This window comes from Hydra vulgaris, chromosome 03 (assembly GCF_038396675.1).
Source record: "Hydra vulgaris chromosome 03, alternate assembly HydraT2T_AEP".
NCBI classification, from domain to species: domain Eukaryota; kingdom Metazoa; phylum Cnidaria; class Hydrozoa; order Anthoathecata; family Hydridae; genus Hydra; species Hydra vulgaris.
Genome location: NC_088922.1, coordinates 62,628,345 through 62,650,478, shown reverse-complemented (window position 1 = coordinate 62,650,478; position 22,134 = coordinate 62,628,345). Strand labels below are relative to the sequence as shown.

Sequence of the window (22,134 nt, the reverse complement as noted above, 5' to 3'; positions counted from 1 at the left end):
CAAATTGTCGATGGAATATTTTATTGGCGCCTCATCTTTTTTAACATTAAAAAGTACAGATTATTACAATATCGGGCTTGTGATACTTTGTATGCATAAAACGCAGAATTGAATGTAGCAATCTCGAAATCCTATAAAAATTGGAGACCATAGTTGTGGCCGTGAATGGAGACCATGGTTGTGGCTTCAGTACTTGAAGCTTGAGGCAGCGGCTATTTTTAACAGCCATTTTGAAAAAATGCACTTTTCCTACATCGTCATGCTAGCTACTATTTTTTTCCAGAATTGAATTCTGCGTCAAGTTTTTCCTCAGTAAACACTTGATAGCTTTAACTTTTTTAAAAAAGTTTATTATCTGCCATTCTCTAAAATAATTGGAATTTTTCACGTGTGAAACAAAATGACTGAAATTTTTAAATTAAAAGATATCGATGTGAATGAGTTTATTACATTTAAATCTAAAAAATAAGTGCACAAACTTTGTGCAAATCTTCGCTTGAAAAAAAAAATTAATAAAAGAAATGAGGGATTCGTTTTGCGTAACTAAATTTGCAAAATAACAACTCAAACATGGTTTCTATGGCAATAAAAAACAAAAATTAAACAAAAATTTATTTAATTTTGAACTATTTAATCTTCGTCTTCTAGTTCAAGATCATCAAGATCTTGAAATAACGATTCATCTACTTTGATACCTTGATCGTTTATAAATAGAATATCAGAGTCAATCAACGAAGAATCTCTTTCAAATAATTGTTTGCCTGTTAATTTTCTATTTTTTTCAAGTAACTCTGTTTTTCGTTTTCCAATTATGCGCATCTTTTCATCAAACTGTATTTTCCAAGCTAAAAAATTCTCCATTGTTACCGGAGTACCTTTATACTAAAAAAATAATTATTATATCATATCAATAACAGTTTAAAGATTCTGCGGTCAATATTTATTGTATGATTTCAATATTATTTGTTGAAAGATCATATGCAGTCTTCACAGTGATTCCACGTAACTCATTATTTTTTTTATATCGTCAATAGAAAGTTTTATATCGTCAATAGAAAGGAGAATGGAGAATGTTAAAAAAAAAGTTTAACTGTATCATATTTAGGTAAGAAGTTAAATGATTTTTTATATGAAATTTTTATAATTCTTTTCCTTATTTATAATTTGAGTTATTGCTTAAAATAAGTGCGCTACGGCGTAATAAATCGGTATGACAAATCGATACGTGACAACAAACCGACTCGTGCCAACATATACAGACATATCGATATTACGCTTTAACGCAACTATTAAAAGCAAATTTTCAGAAATAAAACAAAATTATATATTTATTTTCATTAAATTTTTAGGTGATTAAAAAGTTAGTACAAAGTTTTAATTTTTAAAATCTAATTATCCTAAATTTTGATATTGATTAAAAATTATCCTAAATTTTGATATTGATTAAAAATTATCCTAAATTTTGATATTGATTAAAAATTATCCTATATTTTGATATTGATTAAAAAACGTATAAGGTGATGAAGTTATGAATTCGGTTATTCTGAAAAAAATTTGGAAAACATCTTTCAACAAACGTTAACAAACTGATTTAAAATAAATTTTTTGAGCCACTCAACAACAAGTTGAAACACGCACATTCATAAACACATACACACACTCACGCACAAACAAAAATAGTGAAACCTTCGTGAAATTTTGAAATTAAATTGTAACTTTTAAATTCTCAAATCTAAAAACAAAAACATAAATAAAATAAATAACTCGAATAAAATTTACTTTGATTTCGTCTAAACGTTCTTGCTCTAGTGCAATTCTGTCTTTTTCAAGTTGAATATCTTTTTTTATATCTTGAATAAAATCAAGAAGACGTTCTTGAGCTTCAGAAACCAATGTAAATATCATCACTGCTCCTAAATTTTCTTCTGCCTGCAGAAGAGGAAAAAAAAGCAAACCAAGAAAAATACATTAAACACAAAGTAGTAGAATGAGAAAAAGAAAAAAAAAATATATATATATATATTTTAAAAATGCTTTAGCGAATCGTAATAGTAATTAGTCTTCACAGTCGGCGTATGGAGGCTGTTGATCAAAAGGTTTAGAACCTTACAAGTTAACAATGGGCTTATAAGTCTTTTTAATTAATTTAAATTATATAATTTAAATAATAATTTAAATTATATAATTTTATAATTTTAATAATTTTAAATTATATAATTTTATAATTTTAAATTATATAATTTTATCTAAATTATATATAATATAATTTAAATTATAATTTAAAAATATTCCTATTGGTAATTATCAATAAGAAACAATTATCAAAATGTTAACCCTAATCATAATAGACTCCTAACTCAAGTTATAATAGGAGTCTTATTATGGTTGAGGCTAATATTTGACTGGGGCTAATATGGTTGAGGCTAATATTTGACTAATAGATATGTCATATCCCTATATACATATATATATATATATATATATATATATATATATATATATATATATATATATATATATATATATATATATATATATATATATATATATATATATACACACATATATATATAAATATATAAATAAATATACATATATATATATATATATATATATATATATATATATATATATATATATATAAAATATATAGCAATTTTGTCACTAATCATTAATTTTATTGCAGCAGTCTAACAATTGTAAACATATAAACTTGCCCTGTTCATATAATCAATTGTGAATATATGAACAGAACATTCATTAAAATGATTAGCCTGGGTAAAAATTCTACTATTATTTTTCAGACTATATTTTTCAGACTGGGAACAACTCGGAAAGTGAATGCTCTACAGCTACAACATTTTTTAATGAATGATTTCCATCTTTTATAGCTATTAATAAAAAGAATAATAATATTAATGTCAAATTAATAACAATAAAAAAAAGTAAAACAAATGACTTTGAAAATTATATTAATGAAATTTTATGCATTTATTTATTTGTATAAATTTATTGACTTTATTAAAAAAAGTAAAACAAATGTAAAAGTAAAAAAAGTAAAAAAAAAAGTAAAACAAATGACTTTGAAAATTATATTAATGAAATTTTATGCATTTGTTTATTTGTATAAATTTATTGACTTTATTATATTTATTATTTTTTCAATTATTCATAAATTCTATTCAAATTCTTTTTTTTTTTAAGTTTTAAATATTTTTTTAAAGCAAAATAGATTGCTGTTTATATTCATTAGCTTTACGTCTATAAATATCTATAATAAATAATCAGCAAAACAAATATTTTATTAAGATAAAACTAATTACATGTAACAGTTATTTCTATTTAAATTTGATACTGCATATTATATTGTTGTAGACAATGACCAAAAAAAAAAAAAATTTCAGTGTTCTGGGATTATTTCACTGTTGCCTTAGGACTTTTAAAAATGTAGAAACAAAAGCAAAAACGCAAGAAAGAAAAAAAAGTAATACAAATAATCAGACATTTTGATTTCCTGCATCATCAAAACATCATTTCCCTTTTGCAACTTTTTACTATTAACATAAGAATATAGTTTTTTCAGGATTTGATTTGCAGGCATAAATAATATTAGTTTTGAAATTTAAAATAACTTCTATGACAAGCTTTTTTAAATAACGGTTCTGTTTGTTCCAGAGAAACATAGCTTTCCAAATAAATTGAATTTTTCTCTTATTGGCTCTTTGATAATAAAATCAAATCATTTTAGATTGCATTTTCTAAACAAAAGATCACTTAAAGATATAAAGTTGGCATAATGAGCTGTATGTGTTTCTCAGTTTCAAGGCATTCCTTTGGCTACAACAAAGTGAAGGACTAACATAAATAAAATTATTATAATATTTCAAAATACTTGATTAAACCATTTACCATTTTTACATTGACACCTGTCACTGTCACCTGTCACCTGTCTGATATCACTTTGATAAAAATCATCAGCAATCAAATGCAAACACACGCAAATTTGGAAGCATCAACTTGAGCTATTTGATTGACTCATTGATATGTAAATTAAACTATATTGAGTGAATCAATGGCAATAAATATTATATAATAAAACTATATAATTAAACTATATTGAGTGAATCAAAATAAATATTATATAATAAAGGAGCAGCAACAAAACATTCTAACAAAAAGCCATGCCACCTTCATGAGTTGTTCTGTTTCAAAAATTCACAGTGTAATTGTATAAAGTGGTTTAAGATGTGACTGTGAACCACGTTTCTGTAACTGAAATAATGTGAGGGGAATTAGGTGATGCTATTCTAGTTTGTAAATTATCTCATTGGTTTTCCAAAAAAGTTGGATTAAAACAAAGACATTTGAGTTCAGATAAAAAAAGACTTTAGATAAAGAATGAAAGAACGAAAGGAATGAAAGTGTTTGTAGTTTCATTCCTTTCATTCCATGGATTTAAATCAATCCATTGAATTCAATCCATGGAATGAAGCCATGAGGTGACTGATTTATCTGTAGTTCACACTGAAAACTTTTGACTTTTATCTATTTATATTTATTTTTAAGAAAATCAACTTCTATTTGTTTTGTTTTTGTTTTCTATTTCTAAAAACCCAACTCTCATAATAAGAGATAACCAATGATAATATTTTCCACACCAAACATGTAATAATTTTAAAGCTGATATCTTGCTAAAACTCTTAATACCAGAGGACTTTTTTGTTGTTGTTAAATGCACTTACTCACTTTAGTTGACAAGGCTACTCAATTTTTTGTTAAAAACTTCTAAATCTGAAAATAAATAAGGGTTAACGGTTAAAGGTCTCAACTTTTAAAAACTCTCTTTAAGTATAAGTGACCAACCTAAAGTGACCTCTTATAACACTAATTTCATAGTTATCTCACTTTGATGTTTCAATTTATATAAAATTTTGAAATATACCAGAATTTAAAATAAGCATTTCTGAGATTATTATTGGTTAACTTTGTAAGCATCAAATACTCTGATTCTTTAAAATTAAAAACAATGAATTAATCTTATGTACAACAATAATAATCTTTAAGTCCTGCCTAAAATCTATGCTGATGACACATCTAAAACTTGTTATTTAATTAATGATATATTAATGGAAAATTAGATTGTACCAAAAGAATTAATTAATTAACAAGGCGCATTGTTCCTTAGGTAGAGAATTTGTTTTTTTACTTTATCAAGAATTTAAATTGCTATTTTATTTATTATAATAAAAGATTTATGTCCATTTATCGACAAACTTATTTATTGCATAAAAATTGTTTAAACAAATTATTGACTGCAGAAAAAGCACAACAATAACAGATTATAAGACTATTATTTAAGGTAAACATTAAAGATTTATAAAGGGTTTGTCACACTTGGAGTTTTAAACCAACTCTTGTTATTTTCAAGAATAGAAATGCACAAAAAACAGAGTTTAAGTTGAAACAAATAAAAATATATTTTATTAGAAAACAAATTCATGATGGGGCCTATGCATTTTAATCACTGTTAATCATGAAACCAATTTTAATTTTTTAATCATTTTTTAATCATTTTTACCTCAATCAAAATGAGTTTTACCTCAATGAAAATGAGACTTACCTGCAAATCATGGAAAATACCAAAACCATCAAAATATTTCTATTTTCCATGTAAACAAACAGAAGAATTGTCATACATGATAATTGTACTCACTTTTTTTTCAAGAAAGGCTTGTAAAGAATTAATGCGTTCTTCAGTCATTTCATCAGACCAATTTGTAACTTTAATTAATGGTGCAGCTTCAGGATAAGTTTCCACAAAATTGAACTGCAACTGTATGGAAACTAAATACAAAAAAATGAGTAGATCGTACCTGCCCAAACCAGGTAATATATATATATATATATATATATATAAATAAATATATATATATATATATATATATATATATATATATATATATATATTTATAAACAATTTTAAAATGTATTCTACAAAATAGAGTGCTCAATGCTCTTAAAAGAACAGAGCAATAATAAATTGGTAGAAAATCACTTAACAAAAATTTTTCATTTAACACTGTTTTATAAAAAAAGACTCATAAGAAATCTCTGATAAGCCTTTATTGATGAAACACAGTGTTAAATGAAAGATTTTTGTTAAGTGATTTTCTGCAAACTTTTAAGTCGACATTTGGCAATGCCAACTTAAAAGAGTTTAAGGTCAGTAAAAAATCGCTGACTTCAATTCTATGTTTTATGGTATCCCATTTGTGTAAAATTTTTTTTGCCAACTTTATGCTGACCTCTAACAGTTTGATGTTGGCAATAAATTGCTGACCTTATTTTTCCTAATTCAAGAGGGTTGATATATATATATATATATATATATATATATATATATATATATATATATATATATATATATATATATATATATATATATATATATATATATATATATATATATATATTAGGGTGGTCCTTAAGATCTATTTTTTCAGAAAAGTCTGCTTTTACCCACTAAAAGTTTTCTATATTTATTAAAATAACACTCAATTTAAAAATGTTTATGCAAGAACTTTGAACATTTAACAGGTCCCTAATATAATAAAAAAAAAAAAATTTTTTCAAAAGTATGTCATGTTGGGTCTCAAATGAAGCAAAGCTTTAAAAACAATTATTTTATAAAAAACATATTAAAAAAAGTTATTATCAAATTATCCCATTAAAATGGATATTTTTTATTTTTAGCTAAAAAATGTCATATTTTATGCAAAAAAATCTAAAATATTAATTTATCTATGAATGCGGTTTAGAAAGGATATCTGATGTCACACTGATTTATATATATATATATATATATATATATATATATATATATATATATATATATATATATATATATATATATATATATATATATATATATATATATATTTATATATAGAACTCTTATATGTTGTCAGAAAGTTTTTTCCATATTTTGTTGACAAAAAGTAAAAATTAAACTGCAAGACCGAAATTTTTTTTTTTATTAATTGATAGACTGCCTGCCCCACTCTCTTGCGGGTCAGGCTAAAAGATAATAGATGTACCAGCACTCCGTTGCGAGTCAGGCTATTTGTCAGTTGATATAGCAGCACTCCCTTGTGAGTCAGGCTATTTGTCAGCCGATGTAGTGGCATTCCCTTGCGAGTCAAGCTATAAGATAGTTGATGTAGCAACATCCGCGCATGATTTACAGTAAAAAAAATAAATAAATAAAAACATTTCATTAAGAAAAAATAAAAATAAAAACATTGTTTATATTGTTAAAAACATTCAGAATGTTTCAAAAACATTTAGAATGTTTTTAAAAACATTCTGGTCAATTAAATTTGTGTTTTTGTGGTTTTTTAAAAAAATAATTAATTTGTAATTAAATTAATGGTTTTAACTTTCTGACAACACGCTAATGTTGGACGAAAGTCAAAAGTAATTAAAAGTGACATAAGTGTTGGGGTAAGAATCATTTTTTTCCTTCCGCTCTTCCCAAATGCAACCAACTATAAAACTATATATATATATATATATATATATATATATATATATATATATATATATATATATATATATGTCTATATATATAAAATATATATATGTCTATATATATAAATATATTAGTGATATGCCATCGGCTAATGCCGATTGTGGCTAATAATAGGTTTAATATATTTATTTAAGGGTATTATAATAATATTAAGGATTTAAATTACATATTTAACAAGTTCCTATTTATCAGAAGTGACTCGACCTACTAGCCTATGCTATTGGTAACCAGCAACCAATTAATCAGCTAAACCATTGGCCGATTAATCGGTTGATGGCATCGGTTGATTAATCGGCATTGGCCGATGCATTGGTATTGACGTTTCAGCCAAACTAAACAGGTGCATAGGCACACCTTATATATGCAAGTTGCATACCTAATATTAAGATATTACTTTTATATACATTCATTAAACTCTATAATTAGCCTTAATCGGCGATTGCCGATGGCACATCACTAATATATATATATATATATATATATATATATATATATATATATATATATATATATATATATATATATATATATATATATATATATATATATATATATATATATATATATATGAAGGATGCAATGGGAAAACCAGCGATGCCACATTTTTGGATTTTTCGAGTTATTCATATAGCAAATATGTTGCTGAATCATTGCAATTAAATAAATCATTAAAAAAAAAAGTAATAGATAATACTAAATTTAAAACCTAAAAAGAAATTATGAAACTAAGCATAGCTTCTTCAAACTTTCTTTTGTCGTTTTCTTAAAATGAAAAAATTGTGAAATCACCGGTTTTCCCCTTGCACCCTTCATATATAAATATATATATAAATATATATATATATATCTATATACACTGCCGCTCACGGAAGTTAGGGCAGTAGAGATTTTTTCGAAAAAGCAAAATTAATATATAATTACGTTATACAATTTTTAATTTATATTTATAAAAATTATATTTTTTATACATTTTCAATATAAAATATATTATTAGTCAGTTTTATGAAATAAAAATGTAAAAAAACCATTATAATAATTAGATTTTTTTTTCGTCAAAAAAACCACCCTTTGATTTAATAACTGCTTTAACTATTCTCGGCATTCTTTCAATTAATTTTCTAATTTTTTTTTTTTTGAATATTATTCCATTCCTGTTCTATAATGTTCCATAAATGAGATTTTAATGTTGGACAGTTCTAATTTTTCTATCCAGTTCATCCCATAGTAACTCAATGGGGTTGAGGTCTGGGCTTTGGGGAGGCCAGGTCATTACACGTAATACATTTTCAGCTTTTTTTTATTCTAAATAATTTCTACATAATAATGCAGTATGTTTAGGGTCATTATCATGCATCAGAATAAAATTATCTCCGATTTATCGAAGTCCCAAAGAGATTGCACTTGTTTCCAGGATATCTCTATAATGTTCTGCTCTCATTATACCATCGATTTTATGCAAATATCCCACTCCATCCAGAGAGAAATAACCCCAAACTATCACCAAGCCTTCACCATGTTTTACTGTTGGAACCAGACATTGAGTTAGCATTTTTTCTTCAGCAGATCTTCTAACGTAAACTCTTCGCTTATTTCCGAAAACTTCAATTTTTGACTCATCGGTCCAGAGTACTTGTTTCCATTCATACATTGTCCAATTTTTGTAGAGCTGTGCCCAACGGAATCTCTTCTGTCGATTAACTTTTCGTAGATATGGTTTTCGGATAGCAACACGACTATGCAAATTAGCTTTTTGCAATTTTCGTTTGATTGTACTGACAGAAACTTTTTTTTCTCAATCACAGTTGAAAATAGCTGTTATTTGTGAAGCAGTTAACATTCGATTACGCTTACTGATGATTTTTATACGTCGGTCATCAGTTTTTGCTGTTATGCGAGAAGGACCTGGACGATTTCTGTCTTCCAAACTTCCAGATTCTCGATATCGACGAATCGTATAGCTAACTGTTGATTTACTCAGATTTAGTTTTTTAGCTATTTTTCTAACTGTATAGCCTTCTTGAAGCAAAGTGAGTATTGCTGTCCTTTTTTTAACACTTATTGGCTTACCTTTAGGCATATTTTTTCAATATTTTAAATTTACACTAAAAAAATAATTTTTAAATTTACCTTTGAACTTCTGCACTTGAAATTTTTAAAACACTAACACAAAATACACAAAATATCTGCAAAAACACAGTAAACAATAGAAATACTTGTTAAATGACAAACTTAAAAGATTTGAGTTGATAATGTAAAATACAGATTCATACGTGACCTTTAAAATGTTTCTGCGTTCTCTGTTTATTTATTTAAAATGATAAGACTTTTACTTGTGAGTACAATTTATGTTATTTTAAATGTTAGTTATTTTAATATATTTACAATAAAATAACTTAATTTAGAATTTTTTTGATACAAATTTTATTTAACTTGATTTATTTTTATATAAACATAAATTTTACTAATATAATTAAATAATTTTATAACGTAATTACATTTTAATATTGTTCTTTTGAAAAAATATTTTCTGTCCCAACTTCCGTGAACGACAGTGTATATATATATATATATATATATATATATATATATATATATATACACACACACATGTGTGAAAAAAGCTTCAAATTTTTTATGTTTTGTCTTAAAATTTTGTTGATTTGTGTGTGTTTATTACACACACATATGCACACAAACTTAAAATTTTTTATCTATATATGGCTTTACATATTTTTATTCATATAAATTGTATTTATATATAATTAAATTGTATTTATATATAATTACATATATGTATTTATATATAAGTACTATAATATTTTTTTTAAAAAAATTCATGCTCAACATTTGTAAACTTGGTGATTGTAACTAACAATAAGTTATTATTAAAAATATCATCATAACTAATAATAATTTAAACAATTTACAATTGCAGAATCTTTATTAAGTTTGTAAAGCTTAGCTTCACTTTGAAGAATCTTCATGTTTGAAGAATGTTCATCTTCATGTTTGAAGAATGTTCATCTTAATGTTTGAAGAACGTTCATCTTAATGTTTGAAGAATGTTCATCTTGATGTTTGAAAAATGTTCATCTTAATGTTTGAAGAATGTTCATCTTAATGTTTGAAGAATGTTCATCTTGATGTTTGAAAAATGTTCATCTTCATGTTTGAAGAATGTTCATCTTCATGTTTGAAGAATGTTCATCTTCATGTTTGAAGAATGTTCATCTTCATGTTTGAAGAATGTTCATCTTCATGTTTGAAGAATGTTCATCTTAATGTTTGAAGAATGTTCATCTTCATGTTTGAAGAATGTTCATCTTAATGTTTGAAGAATGTTCATCTTCATGTTTGAAGAATGTTCATCTTCATGTTTGAAGAATGTTCATCTTCATGTTTGAAGAATGTTCATCTTAATGTTTGAAGAATGTTCATCTTCATATTTGAAGAATGTTCATCTTAATGTTTGAAGAATGTTTATCTTCATGTTTGAAGAATGTTCATCTTAATGTTTGAAGAATGTTCATCTTCATGTTTGAAGAATGTTCATCTTAATGTTTGAAGAATGTTCATCTTAATGTTTGAAGAATGTTTATCTTAATGTTTGAAGAATGTTCATCTTCATGTTTGAAGAATGTTCATCTTAATGTTTGAAGAATGTTCATCTTCATGTTTGAAGAATGTTCATCTTCATGTTTGAAGAATGTTCATCTTCATGTTTGAAGAATGTTCATCTTAATGTTCATCTTAATGTTTGAAGAATGTTCATCTTAATGTTTGAAGAATGTTTATCTTAATGTTTGAAGAATGTTCATCTTAATGTTTGAAGAATGTTCATCTTAATGTTTGAAGAATGTTCATTTTAATACGCTTTAACTCAGCAACAACCCAGATTTAAGTTTATAGCTAAAAGCTTTTCTATTAATATTTTCATTAAACAAAAAATTTTTTATCAAAATTGTTTCCCTTCAATGTTTTTATTAATTTATAATAAATTTTGGTTAAATAGGAAAATAATTTTTTTTTTTTAATTATGTTGTAAACAAAATAAAAACACAATTAAAAACATGTTGATACAATTGTGTTTTTCTTCTTTTTTTTTATACCTGATTCTTATTTATGAAAAAACAATTTATGCTAAACTTTAACTAAAAATGTTGAGCTCTTCCTAAGATGCCAGAATTACTTGGTTTCCCAAAATGAATCAATTTTCATGACATGTACATTTTCTTTAATAAAATAAGAAATAATAATGACAAAAATACAAAAAATAAACATTTTGAATGCTTTTGATGCAGATTTAGAAAAATGCACTTAGTTGTATTAGTTTATATTGTAAATTATTTATTATTTCAAATATCAATAACGTCGTGGTAGGTAATGGCAACAAATAAATATATATAAAAAAAGTTTTGATAAAAATTAGACTTAAAGCTATTCATGAAATACCATCTGTAAGATCATGTTAAAATTGAATTAAATTGAATAAAAATTGAAATAAGCTTTAATTAAAAAATTTTTAAAAAGTCTAACAACCTAATCTCAGCTGATTGTCTCAAATATGATTTAAAACTTTTTGTTTACTTTTTAGTATTTGTTCAAGAATTCTTTGAATGTTTGCGTTTATTTTATTAATATCAAATTCATTTTGCTGAGCCCATTATTTTCATATGATTGTTATATATTTCATTGAAATATACAACAATGTTACATATTTCAGTGAAAATATTTGTCAATTTTTCATTTATTATTACTTTTTTATGCTATGACAAAAGATATTTAATTTTAATTATAATATCTTGTTGTTGTGTTGTTTCTTTAACAATCTTAGAAAAAACAGACATTTTGTAATTAAAAATTTTTTTGGCACCTTTTATTTAACATGCATATTTAATGTCAGTGTCAATTTATTTCTTCTGCCTAAAAATTGAATTTGGTTATCTAATTCAAGTTGATTCAGTTGCTTATAAATTTTTATTTTATGTAAAGTTTAACATTCAGCTTCATAAAATTGGTCAACAGTATATTTTTTATAACTGAACTTTTTTTTTTAGATGCATTTCCTATGAAAAGATGCTGATATTTCTTGCACCATTAATAGCTTTTGTGAAACTTTTGTCTTTTTTCAAAAAAAATTTTTTCAAGAATATCAATTTCAAGAATATCATTTATATAACAGGATGCACAAATTCGATTTTCTGAATTTGCTAGTGAAGGCCATTATTCCTATCAAAGGGGGATTTTAGCTTGGTGGAATATTGTTAATGTTTCTGCAAAAAGGCAGAATATTAGACTAAGAAACCACAACTGATCTAAGCAAGATAAAAATTCAAATAATCTTTAAATGTTTTTAGAACTATTTAAATCTATGAAATCAGGGCATGGACCACAACGAACTCAATGTGTTACCCATAATACTAAAAAAGCCATTGTGCAAACCACTGAATGATTGATAGCTGTCTGTAAGCATTTGTTTTCAGTCAGTTTTGATTACATCTTGCTTCGTGAGCTACAAAGTGACAGAATTGAAGGAGAATTTTCTGTTTAAAAAACATCCATACCTGCCATAAAATGCTTTTATGGCAGTTATGGATGTTTTTTTAATTTCGAACAATAACACAGTCAGGGGACTTGCAGAAAAACAAAAGAAACCTTTACTCTTAGATTTACAGCACATTCAGATTAGATTTACAGCTTTCTCTTAGATTTACAGCTTTCTTGACAAACTTTATTTAGTGGAAAGCGCTCCTTGTACATATTGTACATTTTTGATAAGTTAAGATCCTTTGGTAAATATAGCTTTTTAGTGTCATGTAATGCATAATGACTTTTTTGTCCTTTAAAAGACTTGATATGATCAATAGTACTATTTACAATATGGTCTGAAAAGGCTAGAGGTTGATTTTTATGTTTTCCTTAGTGGTTTTTAGGAGAAACTCCTTAAAAAATAATCAAATATACAAGCTTTATAATGTTTTATTAACTTAACTAAGCCAAACTAATAACTTTCAAGCTTATATAAAATCTTTTTTTGCTGTTGTTATTTTTGAAAGAGAAACTTTGTTGAAATACATTTGTTCATTATTTATTTTATTTGAATTACTAATTATAAATAAATAAATGTTTATTTCTGTTTACTTACCAGTTTTGGCAAGATATCCTCTTATTCTTTCTATTCTTGATTTTCCAATTCCAAAAATTGATAAAATAGCATTGATGCAAACTGGAACTTAAACAGTATTATTATCTCGTGTCACTTTGATGTTATAAGAGAATGAGTGATCATGAAGAAATCTTTTTTCTTCGTTTTGTCGAGGTCTTCTTCGCTTAACACTTAAAACCTCAATCATTGAAGCAACAAAGCTGTCTTGTTGATCTTTATTTTGCATTTTGTTAAAGTTCAAAAGTAAAAACTCCCTCTCTTCTACTGTCATATTCTGAAAACAGATATAACGCTTGCAATTACATGGAAAGCCCATCATATGCAAAGATAACCGTTTATTTCTGTCTAGTTCCAACTTTCGACCAAGTTTTTTTCTATTCTTCGGAATTTCTGTAGTATCTGGAATTTGACATTAATCCACCATTTTTACAATAATAAAGTGTTTTTTTTTTTGCAAAATGAAATTTGATTGGGTGTTAGGCAAAGAATTGTAAAAAGCACTCCTATACAGCTTAAGCATCTCCAATTTACCCCTTGAACAATTTGGACATATCTGGTTTACCCTTTGCGATCCCTTTTTACAAATGGAAATGTAGATATGATCTAACTTTTTTTGTTGATATTCATCTTTTAAAAGATGCACTAACTTACCAATAACATCGTAGGGATAATAACTCAAAAATTATTAATATGTGACATCACTGGTTTTCCTCTTGGACCCTTCATATATATATATATATATATATATATATATAGATCTATAGTTTGTTGTCTTTGGGAAGAGCGGAAGGAAAAAAGTGATTCTTACGCCAACACATACGTCACTTTTAATTACTTTTGACTTTCGTCCAACATTTTCGTGTTGGACGAAACATAACAAAAAGTAAACAAAAAGTTTTAAAACATATTTGAGACAATCAGCTGAGATTAAGTTGTTAGACTTTTTAAAAAATTTTTAATTAAAGTTTATTTCAATTTTTATTCAATTTAATTCAATTTTAACATGATCTTACAGATGGTATTTCATGAATAGCTTTAAGTCTAATTTTTATCAAAACTTTTTTTATATATATTTATTTGTTGCCATTACCTACCATGACGTTATTGATATTTGAAATAATAAATAATTTACAATATAAACTAATACAACTAAGTGCATTTTTCTAAATCTGCATCAAAAGCATTCAAAATGTTTATTTTTTGTATTTTTGTCATTATTATTTCTTATTTTATTAAAGAAAATGTACATGTCATGAAAATTGATTCATTTTGGGAAACCAAGTAATTCTGGCATCTTAGGAAGAGCTCAACATTTTTAGTTAAAGTTTAGCATAAATTGTTTTTTCATAAATAAGAATCAGGTGTAAAAAAAAGAAAAAAAACACAATTGTATCAACATGTTTTTAATTGTGTTTTTATTTTGTTTACAACATAATTTAAAAAAAAAATTATTTTCCTATTTAACCAAAATTTATTATAAATTAATAAAAACATTGAAGGGAAACAATTTTGATAAAAAATTTTTTGTTTAATGAAAATATTAATAGAAAAGCTTTTAGCTATAAACTTAAATCTGGGTTGTTGCTGAGTTAAAGCGTATTAAAATGAACATTCTTCAAACATTAAGATGAACATTCTTCAAACATTAAGATAAACATTCTTCAAACATTAAGATGAACATTCTTTAAACATTAAGATGAACATTAAGATGAACATTCTTCAAACATGAAGATGAACATTCTTCAAACATTAAGATGAACATTCTTCAAACATTAAGATAAACATTCTTCAAACATTAAGATGAACATTTTTCAAACATTAAGATGAACATTCTTCAAACATGAAGATGAATATTCTTCAAACATGAAGATGAACATTCTTCAAACATGAAGATGAACATTCTTTAAACATGAAGATGAACATTCTTCAAACATTAAGATGAACATTCTTCAAACATGAAGATGAACATTCTTCAAACATTAAGATGAACATTCTTCAAACATGAAGATGAACATTCTTCAAACATTAAGATAAACATTCTTCAAACATGAAAATGAACATTCTTCAAACATGAAGATGAACATTCTTCAAACATGAAGATGAACATTCTTCAAACATGAAGATGAACATTCTTCAAACATGAAGATGAACATTCTTCAAACATTAAGATGAACATTCTTCAAACATGAAGATGAACATTCTTCAAACATGAAGATTCTTCAAAGTGAAGCTAAGCTTTACAAACTTAATAAAGATTCTGCAATTGTAAAGTTGTTTAAATTATTGTTAGTTATGATAATATTTTTAATAATAACTTATTGTTAGTTACAATCACCAAGTTTACAAATGTTGAGCATGAATCTTTTTATAAAAATATTGTAATTATATACTTTACTATAATTAATATAATTATATATACCATTAATTTAATTACAAATTAATCGTTATATAAAAAAACCACAAAAACGCAAATTTAATTGACCAGAATGTTTTTTAAAACAATTTGAATGTTTTTAACAATATAAACAATCTTTTTATTTTTATTTTTTTTAATAAAATATTTTTTTTTTTTTTTTAATAAAAAAGTTTTATTTTTATTTTTTTTACTGTAAATCATGCGCGGAGTGTTGCTACATCGACTATCTTATAGCCTGACTCGCAAGAGAGTGCTGCTACATCAACTGACAAATAGCCTGACTCGCAAGGGAGTGCTGCTACATTGACTGACAAACAGCCTGACCCGTAAGGGAGTGCTGCTACATCGACTGAGGGTTTGGTTGGGGCAGGCAGTCTATCATTAATAAAAAAAAAAAATTCCGGTCTTGCATTTTAATTTTTACTTTTTGTCAACAAAATATGGAAAAAACTTTCGGACAACATCTAAGGGTTATATATATATATATATATATATATATATATATATATATATATATATATATATATATATATATATATATATATATATATATATATATATATATATATATATATATATATATATATATATATATATACAACCCCTAAATGTTGTCCGAAAGTTTTTTCCATATTTTGTTAACAAAAAGTAAAAATTAAAATGCAAGACCGGAATTATTTTTTTTTTATTAATTGAGAGACTACCTGCCCCAACCAAACCCTCAGTCGATGTAGCAACACTCCCTTGCGGGTCAGGCTAAAAGATAGTAGATGTAGCAGCACTCCCTTGCGGGTCAGGCTATTTGTCAGTCGATGTAGCAGCACTCCCTTGCGAGTCAGGCTATTTGTCAGTCGATGTAGCAGCACTCCCTTACGAGTCAGGCTATAAGATAGTCGATGTAGCAACACTCCGCGCATGATTTACAGTAAAAAAAATAAAAATAAAAACATTTTATTAAAAATTTATTTATTTGTTTGTAATTAAATTAATGGTTTTTACTTTCGTCCAACACGCAAATGTTGGACGAAAGTCAAAAGTAATTAAAAGTGACGTATGTGTTGGCGTAAGAATCAATTTTTTCCTTCCGCTCTTCCCAAAGCCAACAAACTATAGATCTATATATATATATATATATATATATATATATATATATATATATATATATATATATATATATATATATATATATATATATATATATATATATATGTATATATATATATATATATATATATATATATATATATATATATATATATATATATATATATATATATATATATATATATATATATATATATATATATATATATATATATATATATAATAGGTTAAAGAAACATTTTACATTATTATAAAATCTAATTTGTTTATTCTTTGAAGATGAACTTTCAAAAGTTTTATTATATTGACTTTTTATTCTTTTTAAAAAGGTTTTCTCTTCCTTATTTATTTTTACTTTGTTTTAAGTTTTTGATAATACTAACTTATATTCACTGTAAAATTATTTTAATAGTATTGGTTTTAAAAAACATGTTTCGGTTAAATTTAAGTTTATAAGCATTTAGTAAGAAGTATTTAATGGCCTTCGCTAGCAAAATCAGAAAATGGAGTCTTCACATCCTGTCATATAATAGTCATTGCATTCTACTTATTTTTCTCTTTTCTTTTCCAAATATTATATTCTCATTTTTCATCTTTTTACTCTTAACTCATATATACTTTATATTTACTTAGGTATATGTTTAACATATATTTCGTTAAAGTTACTAAAAAATATACAAGATATTGGTTCATGAATGTACAAGAATTTTTACAGTATTATAAATAAAAATTATTTTTACTATAGTTGTATTAGTTCACAATATTGTTGCCAAGCAACTTATTCTTAGTATTTCTTTCTTACCAGATTTCAAAAAAATAGTTTCCTCCGGAAATAGGAACTAGAGTGAGCTTGTGGAACAGATAACTTATTCAGTATGTTTGTGTGAGCAATAAAACATTAGCTGTCTTGAGGAAAGTTAAAATATACAGACAAACCTTTTGGGTGAAGAAACTTAACTTCAATAACACCTTCTTCCAGGTTGCTGATGCTGGCCCTCTAATATTCATCATAGACTATCGCTACATAACCTCCCATGTTGCCTTTAAAGTTTGTAAACTATTACTTAGTTAGTGTCTGTACTACACCTATTTGCATCAACCTTGCTATCCCTAAAACCTGTAAACTGATAAAAGCTCTAAGTGCCTAGTGGAGTTGTAACACCATTTATCTTTTCATGTCATAATTCTTTTATATAAAAGTCTCATCTTTTTATATAAATGAAGTTAACATTTTTTAAACTTTCTTAAAACAAATTCATACATGACTTCTGACGTAAATATTTGGACTTTTTTTGATTTGTTTTTTTGTACACAAAAGTTACATTATGTGTAATGTTGTCCAATATAAAACGGTGCAAAATGTTTTTATATCTTGCTCATTTTTATAAATCACTAATGAGTTTAAGAATATTGTTGTGTGTTCTACTGATAGCTCTGTATTTAATTTTGGGCTATAAAAGAATAAATTTGGTATACTTGCATTATTGGTCACCAATAATTATATTGTTTGATCCAAATTTTTTTCTTCCTCCAACCACTAATTAAGTAAGAAAACAAAAAAGAGAGTTAAGACCAAAAAAGTGATTGCCAGATGACTTAAAAACTGAATTTATTAGGACAAATAAAAAGAAGAATAGAGAAGAGAAAGAGATGCAACCTTATGGTGAAAGGACAGAGGCTCAAGTTTAGCAGCAAAAACCTTGCAATGGATTGCATATAGTTTCCATGAGAGGTCTCTCTCTCTCTCTTTTTTATATATATATATATATATATATATATATATATATATATATATATATATATATATATATATATATATATATATATATATATATATATATATATATATATATATACATATATATATATATATATAAAAATTATATGTATATATGTTTTTATTTGCCGATTTTATAATAACTCTTTTAACTTAGCTTAAACAAAGCGCTGGAGTTAACGCTTTTATTTTAATTATTTTATTTAAGATTTTAATTTAATGTTTGTTTTTTTGGAAATGAAAAAAATTTGTTTTTTTATTTTTATTATTTTGTTTAACATTTATATAAAACATTTTTTGTTTTATTTTTTTAGCTGTATTAATTTTGTTTACTTTATTTAGAGCTTAAATAAAAAGTTTGTTTTGCTGTTCTTTTGTTTAATATTTATATAAAAAAAAAATTTTAATTATTTTAAATAGAATTTAAATATAACATTCATTTTGAAATTCTTTTTTTATTTATTAAATTTAGAGTTTATGCAAAGTGTTCTTTTCGCTGGTTTTATCTTAATTTAAATAGCAAATTTTCATTACTTTGTTAAATAATTTATTTACACACATTGTTAGTGGTGTTGAACAATTTACTAACACACATTTTTAGTGGTATTAAAAAAGCCTGTTAAAACATAAATTTTCTTCACTATTCTGTTTAAAATAATATGCACAAAAATCACATGAAAATAGAATAAAAATACAACAAAACTAAATCTGCTAACTCTAAACTCTGAATTTTCAATGCTTAAAATCATTATTGGTATTTGTTTCTATAACAATTCATACTTGTTACTTTGTGCTCATCTCTTGTATCTGCATTTGAACCTTTCACATGAATAAGAAATACATAAGGTTTTCGTGATATGACTAAAAAAGATTTACTACATAATTAAGCCATCAATAAATTTGAGAAAGTAAATATAATATATACATATATTCAAAAATCTTACTCTCAAATTCCTCCGAATATATAGATTCAAGTGCTTCAATTTCAATATCTTGTTCATCTTGATGGTCCATAAATAAATTCTTTTATGAGAATACATTTATAGAATTATATATTCTTATATAAAGAAATAAATTAGAATCATAAATACTTACATAATAATTAACTCATAAACAATACACCTAGTTTTATTAGTAAACTTGACAATATAAGTATAAAAATCTTATTGCTAAAATTTTTAAAGAATTTCAGTAATATTTTGTAAACAAAATTTAAAAAGATTAAAAATAAAAATTTAAACATTTTATTGTAACTTTCTTCTTCTCAACATAAGCTTTAACTACTTTCTATTCATTCAATCATTCAGTTAGTCATTCAAATCATATCTTAGCAAAATTAATATTACTGTTATTTAACCAAAAAATAATATTAAGCAACTAAAATAAATAAAATATAAAAATTTAGAAACTGACTAGGGACCAGGACTTGACTGTGGCCTCAGCTAAACTAGACCTTTTTATTATTATTCTATTATTTAAAGCCTAATCGTTTTTCATAAATTGTATTTCTGAGGCCCCCGATTCAGTAAAAAAAAAAATTTATTGTCGGTTTACTCGCAGGGGCTAAATTATTTTTTGTTAGCTTTTTAATCAATTATAGATATTTAAAAAACAATACGAAAAATATTTTTTTCATAAAAACAATTTATATTTACAAAACTTGAAACTCTTTTTGTTAATCTGAAAATCTCAAAATTTGTTCATAGAAAATACAAGAACCATCCAAAATGCAAGGATCAGCTATATTTAAGCTTTCTTGAATAATATATGAACAAATATCAACTTCATGTTTTAACTACACTATTCAAAAAAATGTACACATATACAAAATATTCTAAATGGATATTTTAAGATATATATTTATAATATATATAATATATATATATATATATATATATATATATATATATATATATATATATATATAAATGTGTAACACTAATCTAAGTCTCTCTGAGACCTAATAAATACTTAACCGTTCAGAATAAAGTAATACATAAAATTTCATGGATGTTGCCACATGAAATAAAGCACATAAATCAACTTGAAATAACCATTACTAGATATGCCTACATCTCCTGATGATGAATTTAATTTTAATTGATACTATACTTTATAGCCAAAGTATTTCAAATAACTGCCTTGAATACCAAAAGTATTCAATTATATAAGAGAAATTTTATTTATAAAAGACACCTTAAATACAGCAATATTTAAAACCATATTAAATCATATCAATATTGAAATTTATTTGACTTACAAATTAATGTTGCATTTGAAAGAACATTTTTTTTTAACAATGCAATGAAAAGTTAGTTTTTAAAACTATAAGTTATTTTGAGCTTATTAGTTTTTATTCGAAAAATTAGAAAAAATAAAAATTAGGATTATTTTAGGAAAAATAATTTTATTTACAGAATATTTTTTATCAACAGCTTGATTTGGAGTTTAACCAGTATTTTAAATAAGTTTGACTTTAAATAAGTAAACATATGTTTTCTGTATTTATATGTTATATATATTATTTAAATATATATTGAAATAACTGACAATAATTTCGTTTCAAACACTTTAGATCCTTGATACTTTTAACTTTTTTAAAAGATGAAGTGAAAAGTTAAATAAATAGTATATAGTAAATTTTACTAATAAAGATTACAAATTAAATTTTACAAATAAAGAACTAAAGAAATTATTTCTAAAAGATATTAATTTAATTTTTAGTGCATTAACACTGTAATGGTTAAATTAATTAAACTATTTGATCAGGGAATATTGAAATTGAAGGATTGATAAATGCATCAACTTGCAACAAGTAGGATAGAAAGAATTGTTTTATAAACTTTAAATAAACTAGCCTTACATGATTCATTCAAATTTAAGAAATGAAACAGGAAAAAGTGGCAAAACTTGATTTTATATATACAATATCAAATGATGATTTATTGAAAAATAAAAAAAATATATAGATGAATTATAGCTATAATATTATATACCAGTATATAACTGTACTATATACTATTTAGCTATAATATTATATAGTAGCCTGTATTACTACTAAAAATGTAGTGCATTTACTG

The 22,134-nt window shown here is 24.6% G+C and overlaps 1 protein-coding gene across 1 annotated transcript; it reads right to left on the bottom strand.

The window, feature by feature from the left end:
• Positions 1–601: 601 nt before the first annotated feature.
• Positions 602–20,146, bottom strand: LOC100210990 (RWD domain-containing protein 1). The gene is made up of 5 exons (XM_065793944.1): positions 19,999–20,146; positions 19,835–19,915; positions 5,714–5,844; positions 1,780–1,929; positions 602–882 (listed from the first exon to the last, which is right to left on the bottom strand). The coding sequence occupies exons 1-5, from the start codon at positions 20,066–20,068 to the stop codon at positions 631–633; spliced, it is 684 nt and encodes a 227-aa protein (XP_065650016.1). The 5' UTR covers positions 20,069–20,146; the 3' UTR covers positions 602–630.
• Between the last annotated feature and the right edge of the window lie 1,988 nt (positions 20,147–22,134).